At 42.1% G+C, this 22,297-nt stretch overlaps 1 protein-coding gene across 1 annotated transcript in view; it reads right to left on the reverse strand.

Moving 5' to 3' along the window:
• Positions 1–4,766: 4,766 nt before the first annotated feature.
• LOC120048020 (BTB/POZ domain-containing protein KCTD8-like) overlaps positions 4,767–22,297 on the reverse strand; it is a 31,381-nt gene continuing 13,850 nt past the window's right edge. Inside the window, exon 2 of the mRNA XM_038993690.1 lies at positions 4,767–6,253. Coding sequence (XP_038849618.1) covers positions 5,754–6,253 — 500 coding nt within the window. The 3' untranslated portion in view covers positions 4,767–5,753. The remainder of the gene's footprint in view (positions 6,254–22,297) is intronic.

The raw sequence follows: 22,297 nt of genomic DNA on the forward strand, positions 1-22,297 counted from the left end.
GGAAGTTTCACGAGCCAATGTCAATTAGTGTTAGCGCAATGACTGGAAGTCTACAGAAATAGTTAGCATGCTAGCTGTTCCTGTTCATCCAACTTTGGGGAAGAATATACATGGCTTCATTGCCAAAATCTCGAACCAGATAGAAAGCATGCCGAAAATATATTGAACTATATGTATTTTTAAATAATATCATTACATAAAAGCTAGAGAGTCAGGGAAAATCAAAATTCCCAAACTGGGCATTCAGGGCACATACCAGTTTGATTTTATCATAATGTTTGAGCAGAGGAACACAGCATTAGCCATGGCATAATGCATAGATTTGCAGGAAATTAGCATTAAAACGCCTGTGGGCGTGACGTAGTTTTTGGTTGGAGCAAAGAGTCTGGGTAGCCAGGCAAAAGGACTGGAGCTGTACAGCCCTGAATGCCAATGTGAATGGCATGACACTAATGAGATTGACAGACCTTTATTAAGCCTAAAGCTCTCAAATAACCTTACTCATATCATCTCCACAAAGCTACTGTACAGACCTATACTTTTTGCATTCAAAGTCTGTTCGTGCTGAGCTGTCAACGAACATAACACATTATTAAGGAATGTATCAGTAAAAGTGAAAACACTCCTACATCCAAGATGATAGATAGAGATAATGGTAAACAGGTATTTGGAGAGAGGATGCATGTGAAATGTCATTTACACCAGAGCCCAGATGGATGGTGACTAGAACAGCTAGGACACATCAGCTGTGTGGAACGGTGAAGCACATTAAAACACTGATTTCATTACAGATCGGCCAGGGAGAGGAGGTATGCATATACAGCACATGTGCATTAGCGTAGCACCATAGAACGTAGGCTGGGATGCGGGGATGTGCCTAGGTGCACAACGACTTACTCTATAGGAAAAAACATTAGAAAACTCACATGGAGCTCAGTCAATGGAAACACTAAACGAAGAACCACACTGAGAAATAAAGGATACGTAGCGTCTGCGGAGGCTATTTCGCTCGGTTTGTTGTCATCTAGTGCAATCTGGAGGGCTTCTCTAAAAATACCAAAACCCATTTCAAAGGGAAGGGAAAACAACCCCTAGAAGGGACGTCTTGAGGCGAACCAAATCATCGCTATCAGACAGTTGGTTTAAACTGAGTGATTGGGAGCATGTGTTTCTCGCCTCGTGTCTAGATAGTAGTGAGTCAAGCATGAAGCAAGGACAGCTCTATTACACTGGCCTCCTCTGTACTGCTGTGATAGTCAGGTAGAGAGTGTGACTGGCTGCATGGCACTCATTTAGGCCCAGTGGCGCGCACAAGGGCAAGGTGCTGTGGCTACTCTAATGGTTACACCTCCTGCGGTGGTGGTTTCAGGGCGTAGGCCGCATATTTTACACCCACGCCAAGCCCCAAGACTCCAACTGGGTCTCATATCACGTTGCCACCACATAACAGCAGTGCAATGCTAAACGGTCAGGTTTCCGGCTACTATTGTTATTTTGTGGAAACTGACTGTCCAGGCTTTGTATGAGCCCTTATCAAACAGTGGCAAAACTGAACTGGAACAAGAGCTCAACATAGATTAGTTTTTTTGTTAAACCTTTTGTCGTGCAAAGCCCCTGTCATGTCAAGCCAATCTCAACAAAATGGCAGATTATAGGTCAATCTGAATTTTTTTCCACTCAGACACGCAAGAATCAACTAATACCTTTATTAATTTTGTTTTAGGGCTACAGCATACTCACTTTATTCATTTTGGTTTGACTTGACTTGGACAACAGATCTCACATTGTAAACACGTATACCAACTATTTGCTCCATTGGTTTGATGTCATATCATAGATTACGCTGCAAAAACAACTCAATGCAGAAAAATTCTGTTCACAATCTTGAATAATGATGTCCAGCCCATAAGAATAGGATGCGGTGGAACGTTTTGTCATGAGGGAATATCATTTCAAGAAACTGCACTTTTGCTTTGCTTTATTGCTGACTATTTAGACAATTTTAAAGTGCTGAGAAAGATCAGGCTTCCATCATTATATTTAGAAAGATTTATGACACCACATAAATTAGTTATGTTGTCACAATGTTTACTACGGGGTTATTTGTCATCCTACCGTTGTAGGTCAAACATATGCACTTCAACATGATTTGAACCATCTTGCTCTGCCATTAACATAGAAATGCCATCAAAACCAACCTCTGATGAGTATGTACTTCTAGGCCTTCAATAGAAAGTATTTGCTTGGTTTTCAGAAGAGCTGAAAAGTACAGGAGTACAGGACGTCACCTGCAAATGAGTGGTATGCTTATATGTCAGATGCAACATCTGACACATTAATCAAGAATTTACAGCAAACTTGCAAGCGTCAATTCAACTCAACTCAACTCAGGTGATGCACTGCTGATAATCAAAGGTCCAATGTACCTTATCTGGCTAAATCTTAAGATTGATCCTATGTTAAAATATCCTCAATGGATTTATTTCCCCCTTTGATCTCTCAATAAATGGAATGGCAAAAATGTTGATTTTTGCCTAAATAGACATACCCAAAAGTAACTGCTTTTAATTGCAATATTGGTATCATTATAGCACTGCAGTAGTAGTATGCATGCTCTCAGGATAGGATAAGGCCAGGTCTACCTTGGTTGATGAAGTCATGTATTTCACGGGACGACTGAGGTAAAAGGTTTCTGAAGATCAGCTCATTTTCCTGTGCTTTTGTAAATATGCAGATATATAATATCAAAATCCATCAACTGTAATGTACTGCAGTCTCATTTGGCAGGTGCACGTACCCTCTTTGATGTCCACACTCAAGATGTGAAAATGTTCATTACCTTGTAGTTCCAATTCTGCTTCCAATCTGTTAGATGTTTTTTTCAGTAGAGTGGTTGGCTGAGCTCTTGGTTCAAAAGAACCACTCCGAACTAATTGAGAAAAGATCTATCGGTTTGTGTTATGGTTTAACATTATGGTTTGTTGTCACCATCATGTCCATACAGTATTAGATGACATTTTGCCCCAAGGCAGACTTCCAATTGTCCAACACAATTATGTAACTGATCCATGTGGAAATTCTAAACATGTTTGTACAGGTCCAACAACAGCTTGTGATGGCGTTTCATTAGAGTCATTACCATGTTATCTGTAGAACACCCGATATGGCATGTCTTCTTGAAGATGAACAATTCCATCATCAAAATATGGAAAGAATGTTTACATTTCTAGGACTATTTTGTTGTTGTGTGTTTGCTGCCCTCAGGATAAGATTTACTAAGGAAAACTGTGTTTACAATAAGCTGTGTATTCAATAAAACAGTGTTTACACAATTTAGAATGACGAGAAACTCAATTGCATCTTAATTGAAAGATTTACTCTCACTAAGTGGAAAAATACATTATTGTTCACTAGGCGTTTATAACAAAAACATGTGTCATGTTTATTGCCATCTGATTGAAATAAGATGGTGCATTGTCATACAGGCACATGGGACGTTGACATTAGGCCAACGTCCCAACAGGTCAAATAGTTTAGAGCAGGGTTTCCCAAACTCCGCCCTGAGGCCCCCCTTGCTGCACTTCTTTTTTTCTCCTAACACTACACAGCTGATTCAAATAATAAACATCATCAAGCTTTGATTATTTGAATCAGCTGTGTAGTGCTAGGAGAAAAAAAACTCTACGTACACCCAGGGAGGCCCCAGGACTGAGTTTGGGAAACCTCGGTTTAGAGGGCCTCTCAGTCTCGTCTAATAGGCAATCCTCCATTGACAGATTCCTAAAGTATATGCCCTGTGACCACTAGATTTGCAAAAAGCAGATAATGGTTCCTATCACAGGCGCTGTGATGAATAATACATTTCACTAGGACTTGCTCATGCTTTGTCAGTCACAATGATAGATGGATTCAAGAGAGACTCATAATCACTGCTGTGGTTCAATGTCTTCCTGTGGTTCAATAATAACTATTGTGTCAGTTTACATGGACTTCTGAATGTAAGATAACTTACTTGCCTATGCATGCATCACACGCCTCTATCTACCCGAGTGGCTGTCATTGTGTTTGGAGGACCCATCCACTTTCAGCATTACCATGGCAACAATACTAACACTGGCAACAGATTTTTTTTATCCCAAGGGATGGACCATGGCTGTTTTGGAGGAAGTCCTCCAACATTGCCCATATTGGTTTCTGATAAATACAGCATATCCGACCGTTTCAGATTCAGTTTCTCTTCAACCATCAGTGAAATAATCAATTATCTAAAAACATTGTGCACATTTACATTTTCAGATGTTTGGTCCCTGGCAGAAGACGGGATAACATCACTTCTTCAATCCTGTTATGATACACCTGCAATCTCAATTGAGACTAAGCGATGATCATTTCAGCACCTTGGATAGGGACAACTCAGACTAGTGGGGTTAAACTCAATGGAGCATGTTCAGTCTCTGAAGCTCATTATCTTCTCATTCAAATAGTAAATGTAAAACAGTCAAAGTGTTTATGTAATCGCCATCATATTTCAATCTGTCAAAGCAATTTGTTGAGTAAAGTGTTTTCTTAAATTCACTAAGCATGGATTTGTTTTAGATTTTTGCCTTGTGGTGTAATTCGTTGAGTTCATAACATATTATTTTATTGAATGTCTTTAAAACAAAAGGTCTCCCTTTAAAACAAAACCTCTCACCTTGACAATATGCTGTACACTGACAAAATAACTGGTGTATAAAAAGCCAGCAGCTTTTTCATCTTTACTCAACACTTTTATTAGATAAATGATTTTCAACAAAGAGGGACTGACAAAAACAGACTCTTCTTCCATTGCTCAGGAATCAGCTTTTTTTAGTCAATTCCATAAGTTATTGGGTGAGCAAGAGAAAGCGGCTTGGAGTTAACACTGTATAAAAAGGCTTGGCCCTCAGCACACAATATTATCTATCTAGAGTGATTGTAAGAAATCATCTTCACCATTCTTAGCCCAGCACTGAAGGATTTTTACATAATGAGATGGTTTCCTTGACACTGATTAAGCCTGGTCCTGGACTGAAAAGTGTCATAACATGATATTATATTTTATTGTAGAATTATTCAAAAGAAGTAGCAATAAACCTTGTTACTCACACATTGACCATGGACAACAACAGTAAACACACCAAAGGACATCCATGGTAGATACTGAATGAACATATTCCACTCTTTCCACTATCTGGAAATACAAAACTTCTTAAACAATTCACATGTTGAACACATATAATTGTCTCTCTGTAGATAATTTTAATAATTGTAACTAAGTCTTTAGTGGTATAGAGTATATCTATTTTTTCTTATTCATTAAAAACAGTTATCTACATTCACAACTATTTCAATCCATTCCAAAGGGAGGGGAGTGAGAATGTCACTGAAGGAGTCAAAGAAAGAAATTAGCCAAAATACTTTTCACATAGTCACACACTTTTTACTTTTGAGGCTTGTATGAGAAATCTCCATTGCAATCTAGAATTTAAGAGACAACATACCAGAAAAGGGGATTTCCGCTGTGCTTCTTTAACATGTGCCCCTGAAATGCATGTGCTTACCAACCTGGCCTCCCTTCACAAAAACAAAAGTTGGTTGATGATCCTTTTAACTTAATTTGTACTGTCAGACATTTTAGAGGAATCATAGCACTTAAAACCTGCCAAAATGGAGGGAATCCAAATAAAGATGGCTACCACATGTGGAATGGGGATGGGAATAGAAAGTGGCCCCTATAGACCGTACTTTTGGAGTAGTTCGGACTGCCACTGCCTCTTGCGCTCAGGGAAAGCCTGCGGGATTTTGATGTTGTTAAAGTCCTGGATGCACTGCTTCATCTCTTCCTCTGCACTGGGTCTTTCCGGGTTCTTCTTCCTACTCAGGCCGCCCTCACGCCCCATCAGCGACTGGAAGAGCTCGCTGTTGCGTCGCTTATCCGGCAACTGCATCCACTGCACTGACGAGCCCTTCTTGGAGGGTCGCCCCAGAGTGAGGGTGCTGGGCTGCCGGGAGACGGACTGGAGGGCTCCGCAGGGGGCCACGGATCCCCCGCCGCCTCCCCCACCCAGGTTGGGACCATCCTGGGGTGAGGTGGCCTCGGAGTGGGTCTCGGAGCTGGAAGTGGAGAGCTCGTTGAGGGACGTGCCACTCTCGCTGCCCTTGTCGGTACCCAGTTTGTCCTGCTTGCGCTCCTCACAGTCTTGCTTGGGGGAGACGGTCTTCAATGCCGGCCCTGCCAAACGAACAGCAGAGAAACAAGGTCAGTCACATGTTGAGACAACCGAGTGGGAGCACATGTGTATGACATGCTGCTGTTTTTCCCTAATTTCCATGAGTGCCCACAGCTTTTCCACTTATTTGAACTATTACAATACAGTACAATACAAAACATGCACACCTGATTCATTTTGTTAATTTGTTGACCAGTTGAATCAGGTGTGCTACAGTATTACTGGAATAGATCAAATAAGTGGAACAGCTGGGGCTAAACCATGATAGGTTAAGGAAACACTGTCAGAAATGCAGCTATTCAAGGACTTGACTATTTGGCATACATTCTATCTATGCACAATCTTTCATATTTTCCATAAACTACTTAAATCAATGTATGCAAATACATTTCAGAAAAAAATATCTGAGTGAGAGACAAAAATAGTGAGACACAGACATGACTGTACGATGTAGCTAAAAGTATCCCCCAAAATACCTCCGCTGCTATCTGAGAAAAAGACATGATTGTACAATGTAGCTGCAAAGTGTCCCCCATAATACATCCTCTGCTATCTGACAAACAGACTTGATTGTACGATGTAGATGCAAAGTGTCCACCATAATACATCTTCTGCTATCTGAGAAACAGTCATGATTGTACGATGTAGCTGCAAAGTGTCCACCATAATACATCCTCTGCTATCTGAGAAACAGTCATGATTGTACGATGTAGCTGCAAAGTGTCCACCATAATACATCCTCTGCTATCTGAGAAACAGTCATGATTGTACGATGTAGCTGCAAAGTGTCCACCATAATACATCCTCTGCTATCTGAGAAACAGTCATGATTGTACGATGTAGCTGCAAAGTGTCCACCATAATACATCCTCTGCTATCTGAGAAATAGTCATGATTGTACGATGTAGCTGCAAAGTGTCCCATGGGGAAAAACAAAACAAACAAAAACATCCTCGATAGATTTCTCCACACAGTAGTAATCATTGTGGGGGACACTTTTCACAACTTAAGTGGGCTTTTGTGTTGGCTATCTTAAATCTTCCAGTCTTGCATTGTAAGAACATGAGAGAACATGTGCCCATTCTTCCACTAATATTCTCATGTTACATAATTCACCCCCAAGGTAGCACAGTCAGAGTTGGAAACACGACCCCAACAGTTAGTCAGGCAACAAGCTAATGTAATGAGAAATGCTCTTAGCTGAGCCAATCTCTCTCTCTCGCTCTGTCTCTCGGCACGCTTCAGACCCAAGGCATTAACAAGAACAGTTACAGTAAGAAGGCTAACGGCTCTCAGCACCCAGCATGAAATCCCTGTCAGTGGAGCACTATAAAGTGCACCCAAGTGTTAAGTCAGTATGTTAAACTAAAAGGAGTTCAGCTGAGTTGCGGGCAGTGAGAGCAGTTGGCCTTTGCTCCCTGGCTGTGACAAACAGCTTACTCAGCAACTACTGCTAAAGATTGAACCAGGAACTATGTCCTCCATCATTTGCAGTTACTCTATACTGCATGAATCAATTGATGCATTTTGAAGAAGTCAACCATTGAGGAAGGACCATTGCTTTAAAACCATTGAAGCATAGTACAGTATGTTACAAAATAATTGCCTACCCATAGTACGTTGAAATGTTTTTGACCAAAACATCACAGTTGCAGAAAATAATAAATAGATCATGTCACTCAACATTTTCGTTGTCACCTGATTATGCACTGTAATGCAATGGAAAAACATTGAAATACACATTTGTAGAAAATAAATAAATCACTTAAATAACATTGTTTGTTGTTTATTTTTCCTAAATAGTATCCGAGAGCTGCCCAGTTCTCTGGTGGGCCTGTCAATAAAACACTGCCTCCGATTGGTGATAAAATTACAAGCTCCAGGTCTGAGGGTACCAGGAGTCCATTAGACCTCAGCAAGCACGCCCCTCACTGGGTTCTAAATCAGCTCAGCGTGACCTAAGATTTGCCGACTAGCTGTCTACATAAGATGATCCTGGGAGCTAGACATGAGCCACTCATTAACAGTGTTGACTATTGATTGCCATACATAACCATACGTACTTACTGCTTGTTAATGTGTTATAGGCCCCCAATGTATACATTCATAAAGCCTTTATAACAGTTTTATAAGACATACCAGCATTTGACAACAAATGTGCCTGTCATCTATAGCACACATCATAACAAGCTTCATAACATCTTTTGCCATTGTTCATAATATTAATTCCAGCCTATGACAGATAAATGTCTTATGTTGCTGCTATAAAGGCTTTATGAATGCATACATAGGGGGCCTATAAATCTCTGGTCCCACTTTGAATGACGTTCAGCTTATAAAGGCTTCATAAAGCCTTCCTAAGCACTACATAAATGTGTTGCAAAGCATCTATAACCGTATGTCATGCTTTATAAAGGGTTCATAGTCACATGACACCTAATCTCGTTCCCAGACACTTCTGCCCAAATGCGCGGAAGGTCTGGTTGACCAACACATCAAACTAGGCCTTCATGAGTTAGGGTTAGGTTTAAAATAACATTTTAGGAAGATAAATTGTTGAAATGGGCAGGGTTTAGCAATAATTATGACTTTTTGACTGTGTTAAGTAGTGACAATAACAAATACTTTACTCAGTAAGGTCACTCCTACAGAATTCAGTGGTCACTCTCACTAAGGTCAACTTTGAATGGTTGATATCCAAGGCTTATAGTATATGCTGTGTGTGCAATAGCCTGGAGACGACATTACACCAAGAAACAGTTACCTTGATGAAGGCCCCTAATCTAAATAAATTGTAAGTGTCTTTCTTCTGGAACCAAGTTACATGTTCCTCAGCACACAAACACACACAAAACAAAAACGAGCCATACTGTGCGCTACTGGACCCAGTCAGGTCTTTGACAACAATATAACGAGCCCTACCATGGAGTGCTGGACCCAGTCAGGTCTTTGACAACAATATAACGAGCCCTACCATGGAGTGCTGGACCCAGTCAGGTCTTTGACAACAATATAACGAGCCCTACCATGGAGTGCTGGACCCAGTCAGGTCTTTGACAACAATATAACGAGCCATACCATGGAGTGCTGGACCCAGTCAGGTCTTTGACAACAATATAACAAGCCATACCGTGGGGTCCTGGGCCCAGACAGGTCTTTGACACATTCATCCACTCCCCCGCTGAAAGATCAGCCACAAACTGTTGGCACCATTGTTAACGGGTTGTAATCAAGCCCTGGTCTCCAGCATGGGAACAGCAGAGGAATACCTGGTGAGGTAGTCTCAGATTGGACTGTTACAAATCATCTTGGTTCTGAAACACACACACACACAAACTTTGCAGGTCCATCAAACCATCTAAATACCTCTCACACCCTACAGTAACCTGTTGATCATGAGAGAACCTTCAGAAATCAGCAGAACGTTAAAAGCCTATTCATTGACACTTTATGTGGTGTCCTGTAATACTTTGTTTGAAATGAGACACCTTCGGTCATTCATAACACATCCATAAAGACTCTATATCAGGTGACACTGTGCTTACTATAAAGTCAGACATCTTTGGTCATTCATAACACATTCACAAATGCATTATATCATATGACGATGTACTAGGAATTATCATTAACTGCTCAAATAAATAAATATTAAAGACAAGTTTAAACCATATTTCCTTTTATTTCTTTTTTTTAAACAATACAAATACATTAAGTTTAAAGAAGTCCAGCAATGCAATTACATTGAACATTACACTGTGAATAGTGTAGCTTGTCCCTGAGCTGGCTGATAAATGGTTCTTGCTTCTCTGCCTGCTGAAGGTACTGCATGTTGGTTCCAACCTAACAACAAAGAAAGTTGTCAGGTCTGTTAGCTAGCTAGCAATTGCTGTGAAGTCACTGAAATTATTTGATTTAACGATTGAGGTAGCTTTGTAATCTAACTCAACACATATAAATACTACAAACTAATTTAAATTACAACAAATAAAGGTTAATTTACTCGTTTGTCACTGTCCAGTGGCACCACAAGTGGGCATTTGATTTGCTAACTCATTATATGTGAGCTTACTGCGCTACCGAAACACCGCTAACCAAACAGGGCATGCACACTGAAACAAAGGCAGCTACAAGCAAAAATCGAAGTTTCTTAGATTTTTCCCAGACCTCAAAAGTGGTAATCTGATGTGATTTAAGCATTGCTGTGAACACAGAAAATCCAAGAAAATCCAAATATGTTGTTTTTCTATTAAAAAAGTGTGAAAATACTGGGGGAAATCCGAAACCTGGAAAAACAAACACGGAATATGGGAAAAAACAGAATTATGCAAATGATAAATACGGATTTTAAAGGGCCCTACCAACGTTTTTTTGCTGTGCATGACTGCACTTCAGAGTGTGTGTCAAACTGCCGCGCAGCATTTTGTTGGAAGTTGAGGTCAAGTCCAATATTGACTACGCACCCAAGAGGGAAAGAGGTTGGGCCAACCTAGAAAGGGTTTAGAGTAATACAATTACATTTATCCAAAGCGACGTACAGTCACACGTGCATACATTTTTACATATGGGTGGTCCCGGGAATCTAACCCACTATCCTGGTATTGCAATGCTTTACCAAGATGCATGACAAGGTAATATATGCTTTGTGAAGCATCAGTTTAATATGATTTATAAAGCCTTTATTAAGCAGTGGGTTATGTCACATTTGCCATTGGTGGTTATGTCATGTATTTATTCCACATTTATAAACCCTTTATAGAGCATGACCTACAGTACGGTTAAAGATGCTTTGTAACACATTCATGTAGCGCTTATGAAGGCATTATGAACGCTTTATGAAGCGTTTAAAAGCTGAACGTCATTTAAAGCTGAACCAAATCTCCTAATGGTTACCAAAGCGTCATACTGTTGCGGCAGTTAGCGACTGCCACCAATTTAACACAGTGAGAGATGATTGACAGTAAGATGTGAGAGAGATGGATGGTTATCTTGCAGCAGCTTTCATTTTATAGGATGTTGTCAATCATGACAGTCTCTGAGATTGCCTATCAGAACATAACATCAGGTGGGCAGGCCTTCTGCTGAAGACGTTGCTATGGTCAAACTAGGAGTTTATTAGGCAAATGTCATCAGAGCTGGGCGAAAAATCAATTCCATTTTAACAGCAGGAAAATAGAAATGTTACTGAGCCTCATATTTAGCTAATTAGCTTAATTGTGATAAAGTAGAGCATGTTTATGAGGTGAAATAACTAATGCTGACAGTGAAAGGGTGTCTTTTTGTAGCACCGGTATTTTGTGATGTCCCACAGCGCAGGTTTGTTGTAGAATGGTTTGGATTAAATACAACTCCTGGTTTTATAGCATCAGAACATGAGGCAGCATTTCAGCAATTCAAATTATGTCTGTGTATGTCTGAAATATTAAACATACAGAGATAACGCCACTACACCCCGCTACCCACTGCACATCTAAACAAAAACAACACAACAATTATCTACATAAACAACAGCAGCGGTGGCTGTGTTCAAATGTCAGCCACCCTTGGGGTTTTGTGTGGGTCACAGCATGCCCATATTACAAAACACATGCAGGCTGCGAAACAGTGATTTACCTCAAAGGCATCGTAATGCAAAGGCTTCCAATTTGGTTTACTATCTCACTAATAGGAACAGCAGCCCAGCTCCCAGGGATGCCACACGTCATGGAATCCTGAGTGACTACAATTCACAAAGACTGCCTCTGCCACAGAAACCCATGACATAGTATTTAGATCCTAGATCACTCATCCCACAATGTAGTTTCTTTGTGTGGTGAGAGATGTTTCTACCTCAAGAAAAACTGGGAATTACAGCTCTCTTTTTCTCTGATACACATGCTAATGCAAGGGCTTTTTCCCCAAAAATTACTGTGGATTAAGTTGTACCACAAGCGCATACAGGTAACTACCAAAATAAAGGAAACACCCAGATAAAGTGTCTTAATAGGGTGTTCGGCCACCACGAGATGCCAGAACAGCGTCAATGAGCCTTGGCAATGAAGCCTTAAACCATGCCAGGAAATGCACCCCATTCCATTACATATACTTTGTATCCTAAATTGACTCAAGTCTTTCCTTTATCTTGGCAGTCACCAGTATGCCTACAGTTGGGAAGGCTGCAATTTGGGAAGTAGGCAAGCCAAATATAGAACAGCTTGCTGTGTTGTGGCTATAGAGATATAATCCATAGAAGGATTTGTAACCTATTACCCTGGCACTTTGACTGTTAAACTCATGGGTACACGAGCAATGCCAGCCAGTCTTGATTTGAATGGGAACTGCAATCTATGGATTATATTTGTATGGTTGGTTGTGGCTGCAGTTTTCATTTTGGAGATTTCTAAATACAATCGTGCGAAAAACATCATTTTAAAAGCAAATGCTGCTGAATAGAGAAGACGAATCTGTTTATCGAACCAATGGAAACAATTTTGAGTCAACAGCAGCACTGTTTTTCAAAGTAGCTTATTTTGAGTTAGGCTATTGCCATGATGAGGACATCGGTGCCTATGGCTTCATCTTCATCATTAGGTGAGTCAGTGTGCCACCGGAAAATGTATTTAGTAGCCTACTCTATATATATGCACTACTGTTCAAAAGTTTGGGGTCACTTAGAAATGTCCTTTTTTTTAAAGAAAAGCAAAAAAAAATTGTCCATTAAAATAACATAAAATTGATCAGAAATACAGTGTAGACATTGTTCATGTTGTAAATGACTATTGTAGCTGGAAATGGCAGATTTTTAATGGAAATCTACATAGGTGTACAGAGGACCATTATCAGCAAAAATATTGTAATCAGATTACAGATACTTTTTAAAAACTAGATGATTACTTCGAGGATTACTTTTAAATTCAAATGTATTTTTTTTGACACTTCTCTGTTTTCTCAATGACATTCAAATCAGCATTCAAAAAAGGCGCAAGTTTAAGTTTGTTCCACCTGAGCGAGTCTGACCACAAGTCAGAGACCACTATGATGACACACCAAATGTGTTTGATGGATCGCAGGACAAGAGCAGGAATAGGCTTTTCTAGGCTACAGTCCAAGCTATGTCTTCCAATGGTGCGACTGCTGTCGGCATCCAAAGATTATCCAACTTGAATAAACACTTAGAGGTAAGGATAACAGCAGTGGTTTAGTCTACGGTGACACGGATATCACTTATTATTGATATCTACATAGTGCATTAATGTGACACACACTGCTGATCTCTCATTTCACTTTTTGCATCTTACAGATTGTGGTTGTAATCTAAAAGTAACGGAATGTAATCAGATTACGTTACTGAGTTTGGGTAATCCAAAAGTTACGTTACTGATTACAATTTTGGACAGGTAACTAGTAACTGTAACGGATTACGTTTATAAAGTAACCTACCCAACCCTGCCCATATGTGGAAATCCTACAAACGCATCTGCTCAACTATAGCCTATGCCACATGGTTAATCTCTCTCTCTCTCAGCAATTTTTTAAGTTGAATCGTATTGTTGCCAGATTTGGTTTTACCGTCTTTCTCTACTCTCACTGGTACCAATGGGAAAATAATACAATAGACTGCAGAGAGGATCAGTTGATGTAGAACGTTCCCTGGGCCTTTAAAAAAGCAGAGAATGTTCTGTCCCACTGTCTCCCATCTGATTTGAAAATAGAGCATAAATAACTTACTTTCAATGCTTAGACAACTAAAGTCAAGCTAATAGAGGGGCCAGTAGAGTTAGAGAGCCAGTACATCAGAGGAGAAAATGCAACTCCCCTTGAGTTCTTCTTCACTTCTTCCATCTTGTTCGACAAAGGCTTCGTCAGAAATGGCACCCTATTCCCTATGTGTAGCCCATAGGGTCCCTGTCAAAAGTAGTCCACTATATAGGGAATAGGAAGCCATTCGGGTGCCAGACAAAATTATCCCTTCAGAAAATGTGCCGTCCTCGCTTTTCAATAGGGACAAGTGGAGTTCAGGTGAATAGAGAAATCAAGGTTTACTACCTCACTAAGAGAAAACCTCTATTACTGTACATCCAAGCAGTCATCAATGGGCTTTTGTGTGGGATGGTTCTTGAAGGATCTTGGCACACTCTCTGAAGCAGATGGTAGTCTATCTCGATAAGGCTTATGGATGCTGTTCAATCAAAACCGCATTACAGTATTAAATCAGGAACATAGAGTGTTAACATACCTTCATATGACTCAAATAAAATTGCAGAATGGTTTGTGGTACTGTAATTAATAGCAAGTAGACCACTCTACGGTAGATGTTTCAGTTTTCTGAATAAGAGTAGTATGTGTTAGTGGATAGCGGCTATTTTGATTAAAGTTTTTATGGAGTGATTGTTTTACCTTCTGGCTACTGTAGTTGAATGCACCTCTGGATAAGAGCATCTGCTAAATGACTGAAGTGTAAAATAAAATATAGTGCATGTAATCAAAGATGCATAGATATTTCTATAGCAGGTTTGATAAAACTCAGCCATAAGAATAATATTTTGGGCCAACTGACATGTTTTAGCTACTTCTGTAACACTTGATATGTTTGCATATGGCTTTCCTAACACTGTCAATAAGGTAATACAACACCTTGCTAAAGCTTGCGTAACACATTGTGAAACCTAATAACACTACCACAACCAATGGAAACAATTATTCAACTGTTTATTTAGTCTTATGCTTTAGGACATAGGGTTATCTTAATAGGAAATTACAGCGGTCATGTCAATCAGAACAGTGTTACAGCAATACGTACAAAACCACACCTAGAACAAAGTGTCCGAGATTCACATCCAAGGACAAACTGGCGATCTACTATTGAACTGAGTCCAATCTCAACCCTCCCAATAAAGGGTCTTGTTCTCTATAGCTCTCCCATATAACTCCCTGCTGAGTCTTCGTGTTTCAGATCGATTCTCTGGGAGAGTCTGTGTCAGGGCTGCACGATAATCATTGAGCCCTGGGGACAGTGGGGACAGGCTAACCAGGTGGGTATCAGTCCGTATTGAAATAGGACAACTGATGCCACCGCCCTTCTCCGATGACATTGGGACATTGAGAATGTAAAGGACCTGAAAAGAAAATGGTAGGCCAATTATTTTTGTAACTTTGAGGAACAGCACTGACTCAACTAATTATGGGCCAAAGGTAGATAAAAGGTTGGTGAAAGGTTGGATAATCACATAAGTACAATAAAATACAAGTCAGTGATTCATAATACAGATGTAGGATCTTAATTTGATCCCTTTTGTTGCTGAGAATTTTACTGCACAGCGGGAAATGCAAACTTGTAGTATATTCTAGGTTTAAAAAGTCTTCTAAAGTTTGTAATTTCCACTTTAAAATGTCATTCTTGATTTGAATGTAATGCATATAATACTTGATTTGCATATAATGACAGCATGATTCCTTGGTTAAGAAGCACTTGACACTTTAAAAACCTTTCAGACCAGCTTCTACAAATGGACACCGCATCCAAAAATAGCCTCGGTGACAAGTGAGATATGCGAGAAAGCACACCAACGGCTAAGCAAGACGTCTATTATCTAATCAAGTGTTGAACAAATCATTATATAAGTGCTCCCGATAACGCTTCATTGAGTGCACAGCCAAGAAATGGAGGCAAATTACAGTACTTGTAGATGTGCGCTAAGAATGAAAGGTGCAATTATGTTGAAAAGCCAGTGGTGAATCTTAATAAGAAGGTAGGAAAGCTCAGCTGAATGCTCTCAGAACAGTTGGCCATCCTGAGAGATGTAAAAAAAGAATAATAATAATCATCTCTCAAGAAAATAGTGAAGTGAAAAAGGAAAAGCACATAATTTTAATGCAATTCCCTATTCGACAGTGGCCAGCAGCATACATACCTGCAGCCCACTGCTGGCTTGACTCTGAAGGTAAGCAGGGTTCGATCCTGGTCGGTCATGGCCACCTAATCATCCCCAGCTTCCAATTGGCTTATTCATCTCCCCTCTTCTCCCCAGTAACTATTCCCTAGGTCGTTGCCGTAAATGAGAATGGGTTCTCAGTCAACTAAGTGTAAAATATGGGTTAAAATAAATAAAAACTTTGCGTTTGAGATTTGGGATGAAGCGAATGTTTTGAAAGAAATATGGTGGATAATATATCACAGTAATTACATTTGCGTAATGGTTGAAATAAAGAGATATGACATGAAAAAATTGTAGATAACAGGATTCTATAGCAGGGATAAAGAACACAAATATAGAGATATAATGATTTTAAAGATGGTCAGAACATTCAGTCCCCCTTACTAATTCATTGAATAGAGGTAAAGTATCAGAACATTCAGTCCCCCTTACTAATTCATTGAATAGAGGTAAAGTATCAGAACATTCAGTCCCCCTTACTAATTCATTGAATAGAGGTAAAGTATCAGAACATTCAGTCCCCCTTACTAATTCATTGAATAGAGGTAAAGTATCAGAACATTCAGTCCCCCTTACTAATTCATTGAATAGAGGTAAAGTATCAGAACATTCAGTCCCCCTTACTAATTCATTGAATAGAGGTAAAGTATCAGAATGGAAAGCAGAGGCCTCATCAAGAGACTGAGAAAATGGAGCAGGTTTTGGCCTTTGTCAAGTGAAAAGGGATTTGAGAAAAGAAGGAGTTGAGTGTGATACCAATCTATAATTGAAATGCAGGTCTTCCTATCTCTCAGCGGGTGAGTTGGGGAAAGAAAGGAAGTGGATGGAATAAAAAAAAACGGATGAAGATTCTGTAGCGGCGATGGCCATGGGGAAATGGCTTTAGCCTAAACAGAGGCAGAGCAGGAGCATGGCCAAGCCTTAGGGCTCAACATACAGGTTGTTTCTGTACTTCAGCACTATAGACATTATGTTGAATACATGTCTGTCAGCGAAGACTGGTGTATTGAGGAAGAGGAGGATGGTTTTATCCTCCTATTTGAGAATTTGAATTTCACTTGCAGTACATTCTCAGCAAGGTGTTTCCAGACAGGTAGGTAGCAGTTGACTTCAAGCACTATGGTCCAACATTTATGTTACACAGATTAAAGACTAAAGCCACCTGTAATCTGTAAATCAATGTGCACATGTACTCTGTCGTAGCAATGGCTATCGAAACAAGTTCAAATCCTGCTAGTAAACATCCAATTCCAATGAAAGCACTAAGCACTCATGTGTTCACGCATAGGCTCACAACCTGTGTTGTAGTGGAATTCTGGGGGAGCAGATGGCCTCACAAGCTAGTATTCTCTCTGGGGGCAAAACAATGTCCTAGAAATAATGCACATGGAAATGGTGTAAACATATTGTGTTCACTCATGCTTCCCTCTCCTAATCTTGCACATGGAACATTCCCATCTGTGTCCATTTTCATGGTCCGGTAGAGTCCACAATGACTCCACTACTTGGTCATGACTACTTAAATTCCTGGTGTCTATCTGGACTTAAACGACAGGCAAAGTGGCTGCCGCCACCGTCATTATCTTTCAGGCGTGTTATCGGACAGCTTTCTGCCTAATTAATGAGACTTAGGCGGATAAAGACCACCGTAGTCGACTGGCATTCGCTTGATAAAAATCTCCAGCGCTTAAAATTAGAATTTGGTATTTCGCTGTTCAGCAAAATGGCAGCTCCGACACCTGTTTTGGTATGCAGCTGAGGGATGGGGCCATTATTGTTCTCTCTCCCCCCCTCCCATGGTATAAACTCTCCTATTGTTCGCTCTCTCTCAATACCATGGTATAAACTCTCCAATTGTTCGCTCTCTCTCAATACCATGGTATAAACTCTCCAATTGTTCGCTCTCTCTCAATACCATGGTATAAACTTTCCAATTGTTCTCTCTCTTTCAATATCATGGTATAAACTCTCTCTCTCTCTCTCTCTCTCTCTCTCTCTCTCTCTCTCTCTCTCTCTCTCTCTCTCTCTCTCTCTCTCTCTCTCTCTCTCTCTCTCTCTCTCTCTCTCTCTCTCTCTCTCTCTCTCTCTCTCTCTCTCTCTCTCTCTCTCTCTCTCTCTCTCTCTCTCTCTCTCTCTCTCTCTCTCTCTCTCTCTCTCTCTCTCTCTCTCTCTCTCTCTCATGCTATAATTTCTCCTAGTATTCTCTCTCTCTCATACCATGGCCATGGTAGAGAACTCTCCTGTTGTTCTCTCTCTCTCGATTCCATGGTATAAACGATCCTATTGTTCTCCTTCTCTCTTTCAAGGACAATTCCAAAGGACAACAATAGCTAATCAAATGAGCTGTTGGGAATTGGGATTATTTGTTTTGCATGGAGAATCAACTACCTGTCTCAGAGCCTACCCTGAATGCTTATCTAAATTAATGAAAGGGATTGCATGCCTTATTTAATTGAGAAACCGCATTGCCACACAAAGCAGGAAAAACCCTGTAGGTTTGTTATCTACAGAAGACGGCCATATAATCTCATTCAACGCTTGGGAGAATGCATCATTCACTTCGCAATGTTGATGAGCGGGGGAAATGGTGTGAAGTTTAGGGAGTGAGCGAACGGAAGAGAAAGCCAACTTCCCACCCGGTGGCCTGCCCGCCCGTCACCTGACCTCAGACGAAATCCATCATTTGGCCAGTCATGCTGGGAGTCCCACCACATTTGTCATTGTCCCAGGGTTGCATCTGTCACATTTAAACGATTACCCTCTCAATCAATAACGGTTATGTTGAAGAATGTCACTGCATAAAACAACCTTCTCTGTCATGTCTCTAGGTCGGTGTTTGTTGACGTTTTGCTTGGCTTGGCAGAAAAAAACGAGTATCAAAATGAAATCTGCATGCAAATCGTACTGTGTCACGACAGTTCTAGGATGCACTCTGCAAAATGATAACCAACTCAGACCGTAAGGCCATAGATTAACATGCTGGTTTTCCGTTTGTCTTAAATCGACATTCCAAAATCACAGTTTGTAAGATGTCCCACGCCATCATGATGAACCCAGGTCCCACGCCATCATGACGAACCCACGTCCCACGTCATCATGATGAACCCACGTCCCACGCCATCATGATGAACCCAGGTCCCACGCCATCATGACGAACCCACGTCCCACGCCATCATGACGAACCCACGTCCCACGTCATCATGATGAACCCACGTCCCACGCCATCATGATGAACCCACGTCCCACGTCATCATGATGAACCCACGTCCCACACCATCATGATGAACCCACGTCCCACACCATCATGATGAACCCACGTCCCACACCATCATGATGAACCCACGTCCCACGTCATCATGATGAACCCACGTCCCACACCATCATGACGAACCCACGTCCCACACCATCATGATGAACCCACGTCCCACACCATCATGATGAACCCACGTCCCACACCATCATGATGAACCCACGTCCCACACCATCACGACGAACCCACGTCCCACACCATCATGATGAACCCACGTCCCACACCATCATGACGAACCCACGTCCCACACCATCATGATGAACCCACGTCCCACACCATCATGATGAACCCACGTCCCACACCATCATGACGAACCCACGTCCCACACCATCATGATGAACCCAGGTCCCACGCCATCATGACGAACCCACGTCCCACGCCATCATGATGAACCCACGTCCCACGCCATCATGATGAACCCACGTCCCACACCATCATGATGAACCCACGTCCCACACCATCATGATGAACCCACGTCCCACGTCATCATGATGAACCCACGTCCCACACCATCATGATGAACCCACGTCCCACACCATCATGACGAACCCACGTCCCACACCATCATGGCGAACCCACGTCCCACACCATCATGGCGAACCCACGTCCCACACCATCATGGCGAACCCACGTCCCACACCATCATGACGAACCCACGTCCCACACCATCATGATGAACCCACGTCCCACACCATCATGACGAACCCACGTCCCACACCATCATGACGAACCCACGTCCCACACCATCATGGCGAACCCACGTCCCACACCATCATGATGAACCCACGTCCCACACCATCATGATGAACCCACGTCCCACACCATCATAATGAACCCACGTCCCACACCATCATGACGAACCCACGTCCCACACCATCATGATGAACCCACGTCCCACGCCATCATGATGAACCCACGTCCCACGCCATCATGATGAACCCACGTCCCACACCATCATGATGAACCCACGTCCCACACCATCATGACGAACCCACGTCCCACACCATCATGATGAACCCAGGTCCCACGCCATCATGATGAACCCACGTCCCACACCATCATGATGAACCCACGTCCCACACCATCATGACGAACCCACATCCCACACCATCATGATGAACCCACGTCCCACACCATCATAATGAACCCACGTCCCACACCATCATGATGAACCCACGTCCCACACCATCATGACGAACCCACGTCCCACACCATCATGACGAACCCACGTCCCACACCATCATGACGAACCCACGTCCCACACCATCATGACGAACCCACGTCCCACACCATCATGATGAACCCAGGTCCCACACCATCATGATGAACCCACGTCCCACACCATCATGACGAACCCACATCCCACACCATCATGATGAACCCACATCCCACACCATCATGATGAACCCACGTCCCACACCATCATGATGAACCCACATCCCACACCATCATGATGAACCCACGTCCCACACCATCATGATGAACCCACATCCCACACCATCATGATGAACCCACGTCCCACACCATCATGACGAACCCACATCCCACACCATCATGATGAACCCACGTCCCACACCATCATGATGAACCCACGTCCCACACCATCATGACGAACCCACATCCCACACCATCATGATGAACCCACGTCCCACACCATCATGACGAACCCACGTCCCACACCATCATGATGAACCCACGTCCCACACCATCATGACGAACCCACGTCCCACACCATCATGACGAACCCACGTCCCACACCATCATAATGAACCCACGTCCCACACCATCATGACGAACCCACGTCCCACACCATCATAATGAACCCACGTCCCACACCATCATGATGAACCCACGTCCCACACCATCATGATGAACCCAGGTCCCACACCATCATGATGAACCCACATCCCACACCATCATGATGAACCCACGTCCCACACCATCATGACGAACCCACGTCCCACACCATCATGACGAACCCACGTCCCACACCATCATAATGAACCCACGTCCCACACCATCATGATGAACCCACGTCCCACACCATCATGATGAACCCAGGTCCCACACCATCATAATGAACCCACGTCCCACACCATCATGATGAACCCACATCCCACACCATCATGACGAACCCACGTCCCACACCATCATAATGAACCCACGTCCCACACCATCATAATGAACCCACGTCCCACACCATCATGATGAACCCACGTCCCACACCATCATGACGAACCCACGTCCCACACCATCATGATGAACCCACGTCCCACACCATCATGACGAACCCACGTCCCACACCATCATGGTGAACCCACGTCCCACACCATCATGACGAACCCACATCCCACACCATCATAATGAACCCACGTCCCACACCATCATGATGAACCCACGTCCCACACCATCATGACGAACCCACGTCCCACACCATCATAATGAACCCACGTCCCACACCATCATGATGAACCCATGTCCCACACCATCAATAGTGTAGATGCAGCTATGCACCAAATAAAATCTGGAGATATGTGGTGCTTATCTTTTCCATTGATTTGGGGATTGAGCATATAGCTGAATCAACACAACACATGGCCTGGAACGTGGGCTTATCTCAAAATATTTAAGGTCTGAAAACATCTGGTGCGTAATTTCTCCTTTAACTGACAATGCATCTCTGATGTGAGGGAATAATTTTTTCTTCTTGTTGGAACTTTGCTAGCAGACTCTTCAGGACTATGAATCAAACAAGAACTCTAACCACCCAAACTGTATTGAAAATAAATGTGTTGAAGACATGTCAATGATCAAATGTAGGACAT

The sequence above is a fragment of the Salvelinus namaycush genome, chromosome 5, assembly GCF_016432855.1.
Source record: "Salvelinus namaycush isolate Seneca chromosome 5, SaNama_1.0, whole genome shotgun sequence".
NCBI classification, from domain to species: domain Eukaryota; kingdom Metazoa; phylum Chordata; class Actinopteri; order Salmoniformes; family Salmonidae; genus Salvelinus; species Salvelinus namaycush.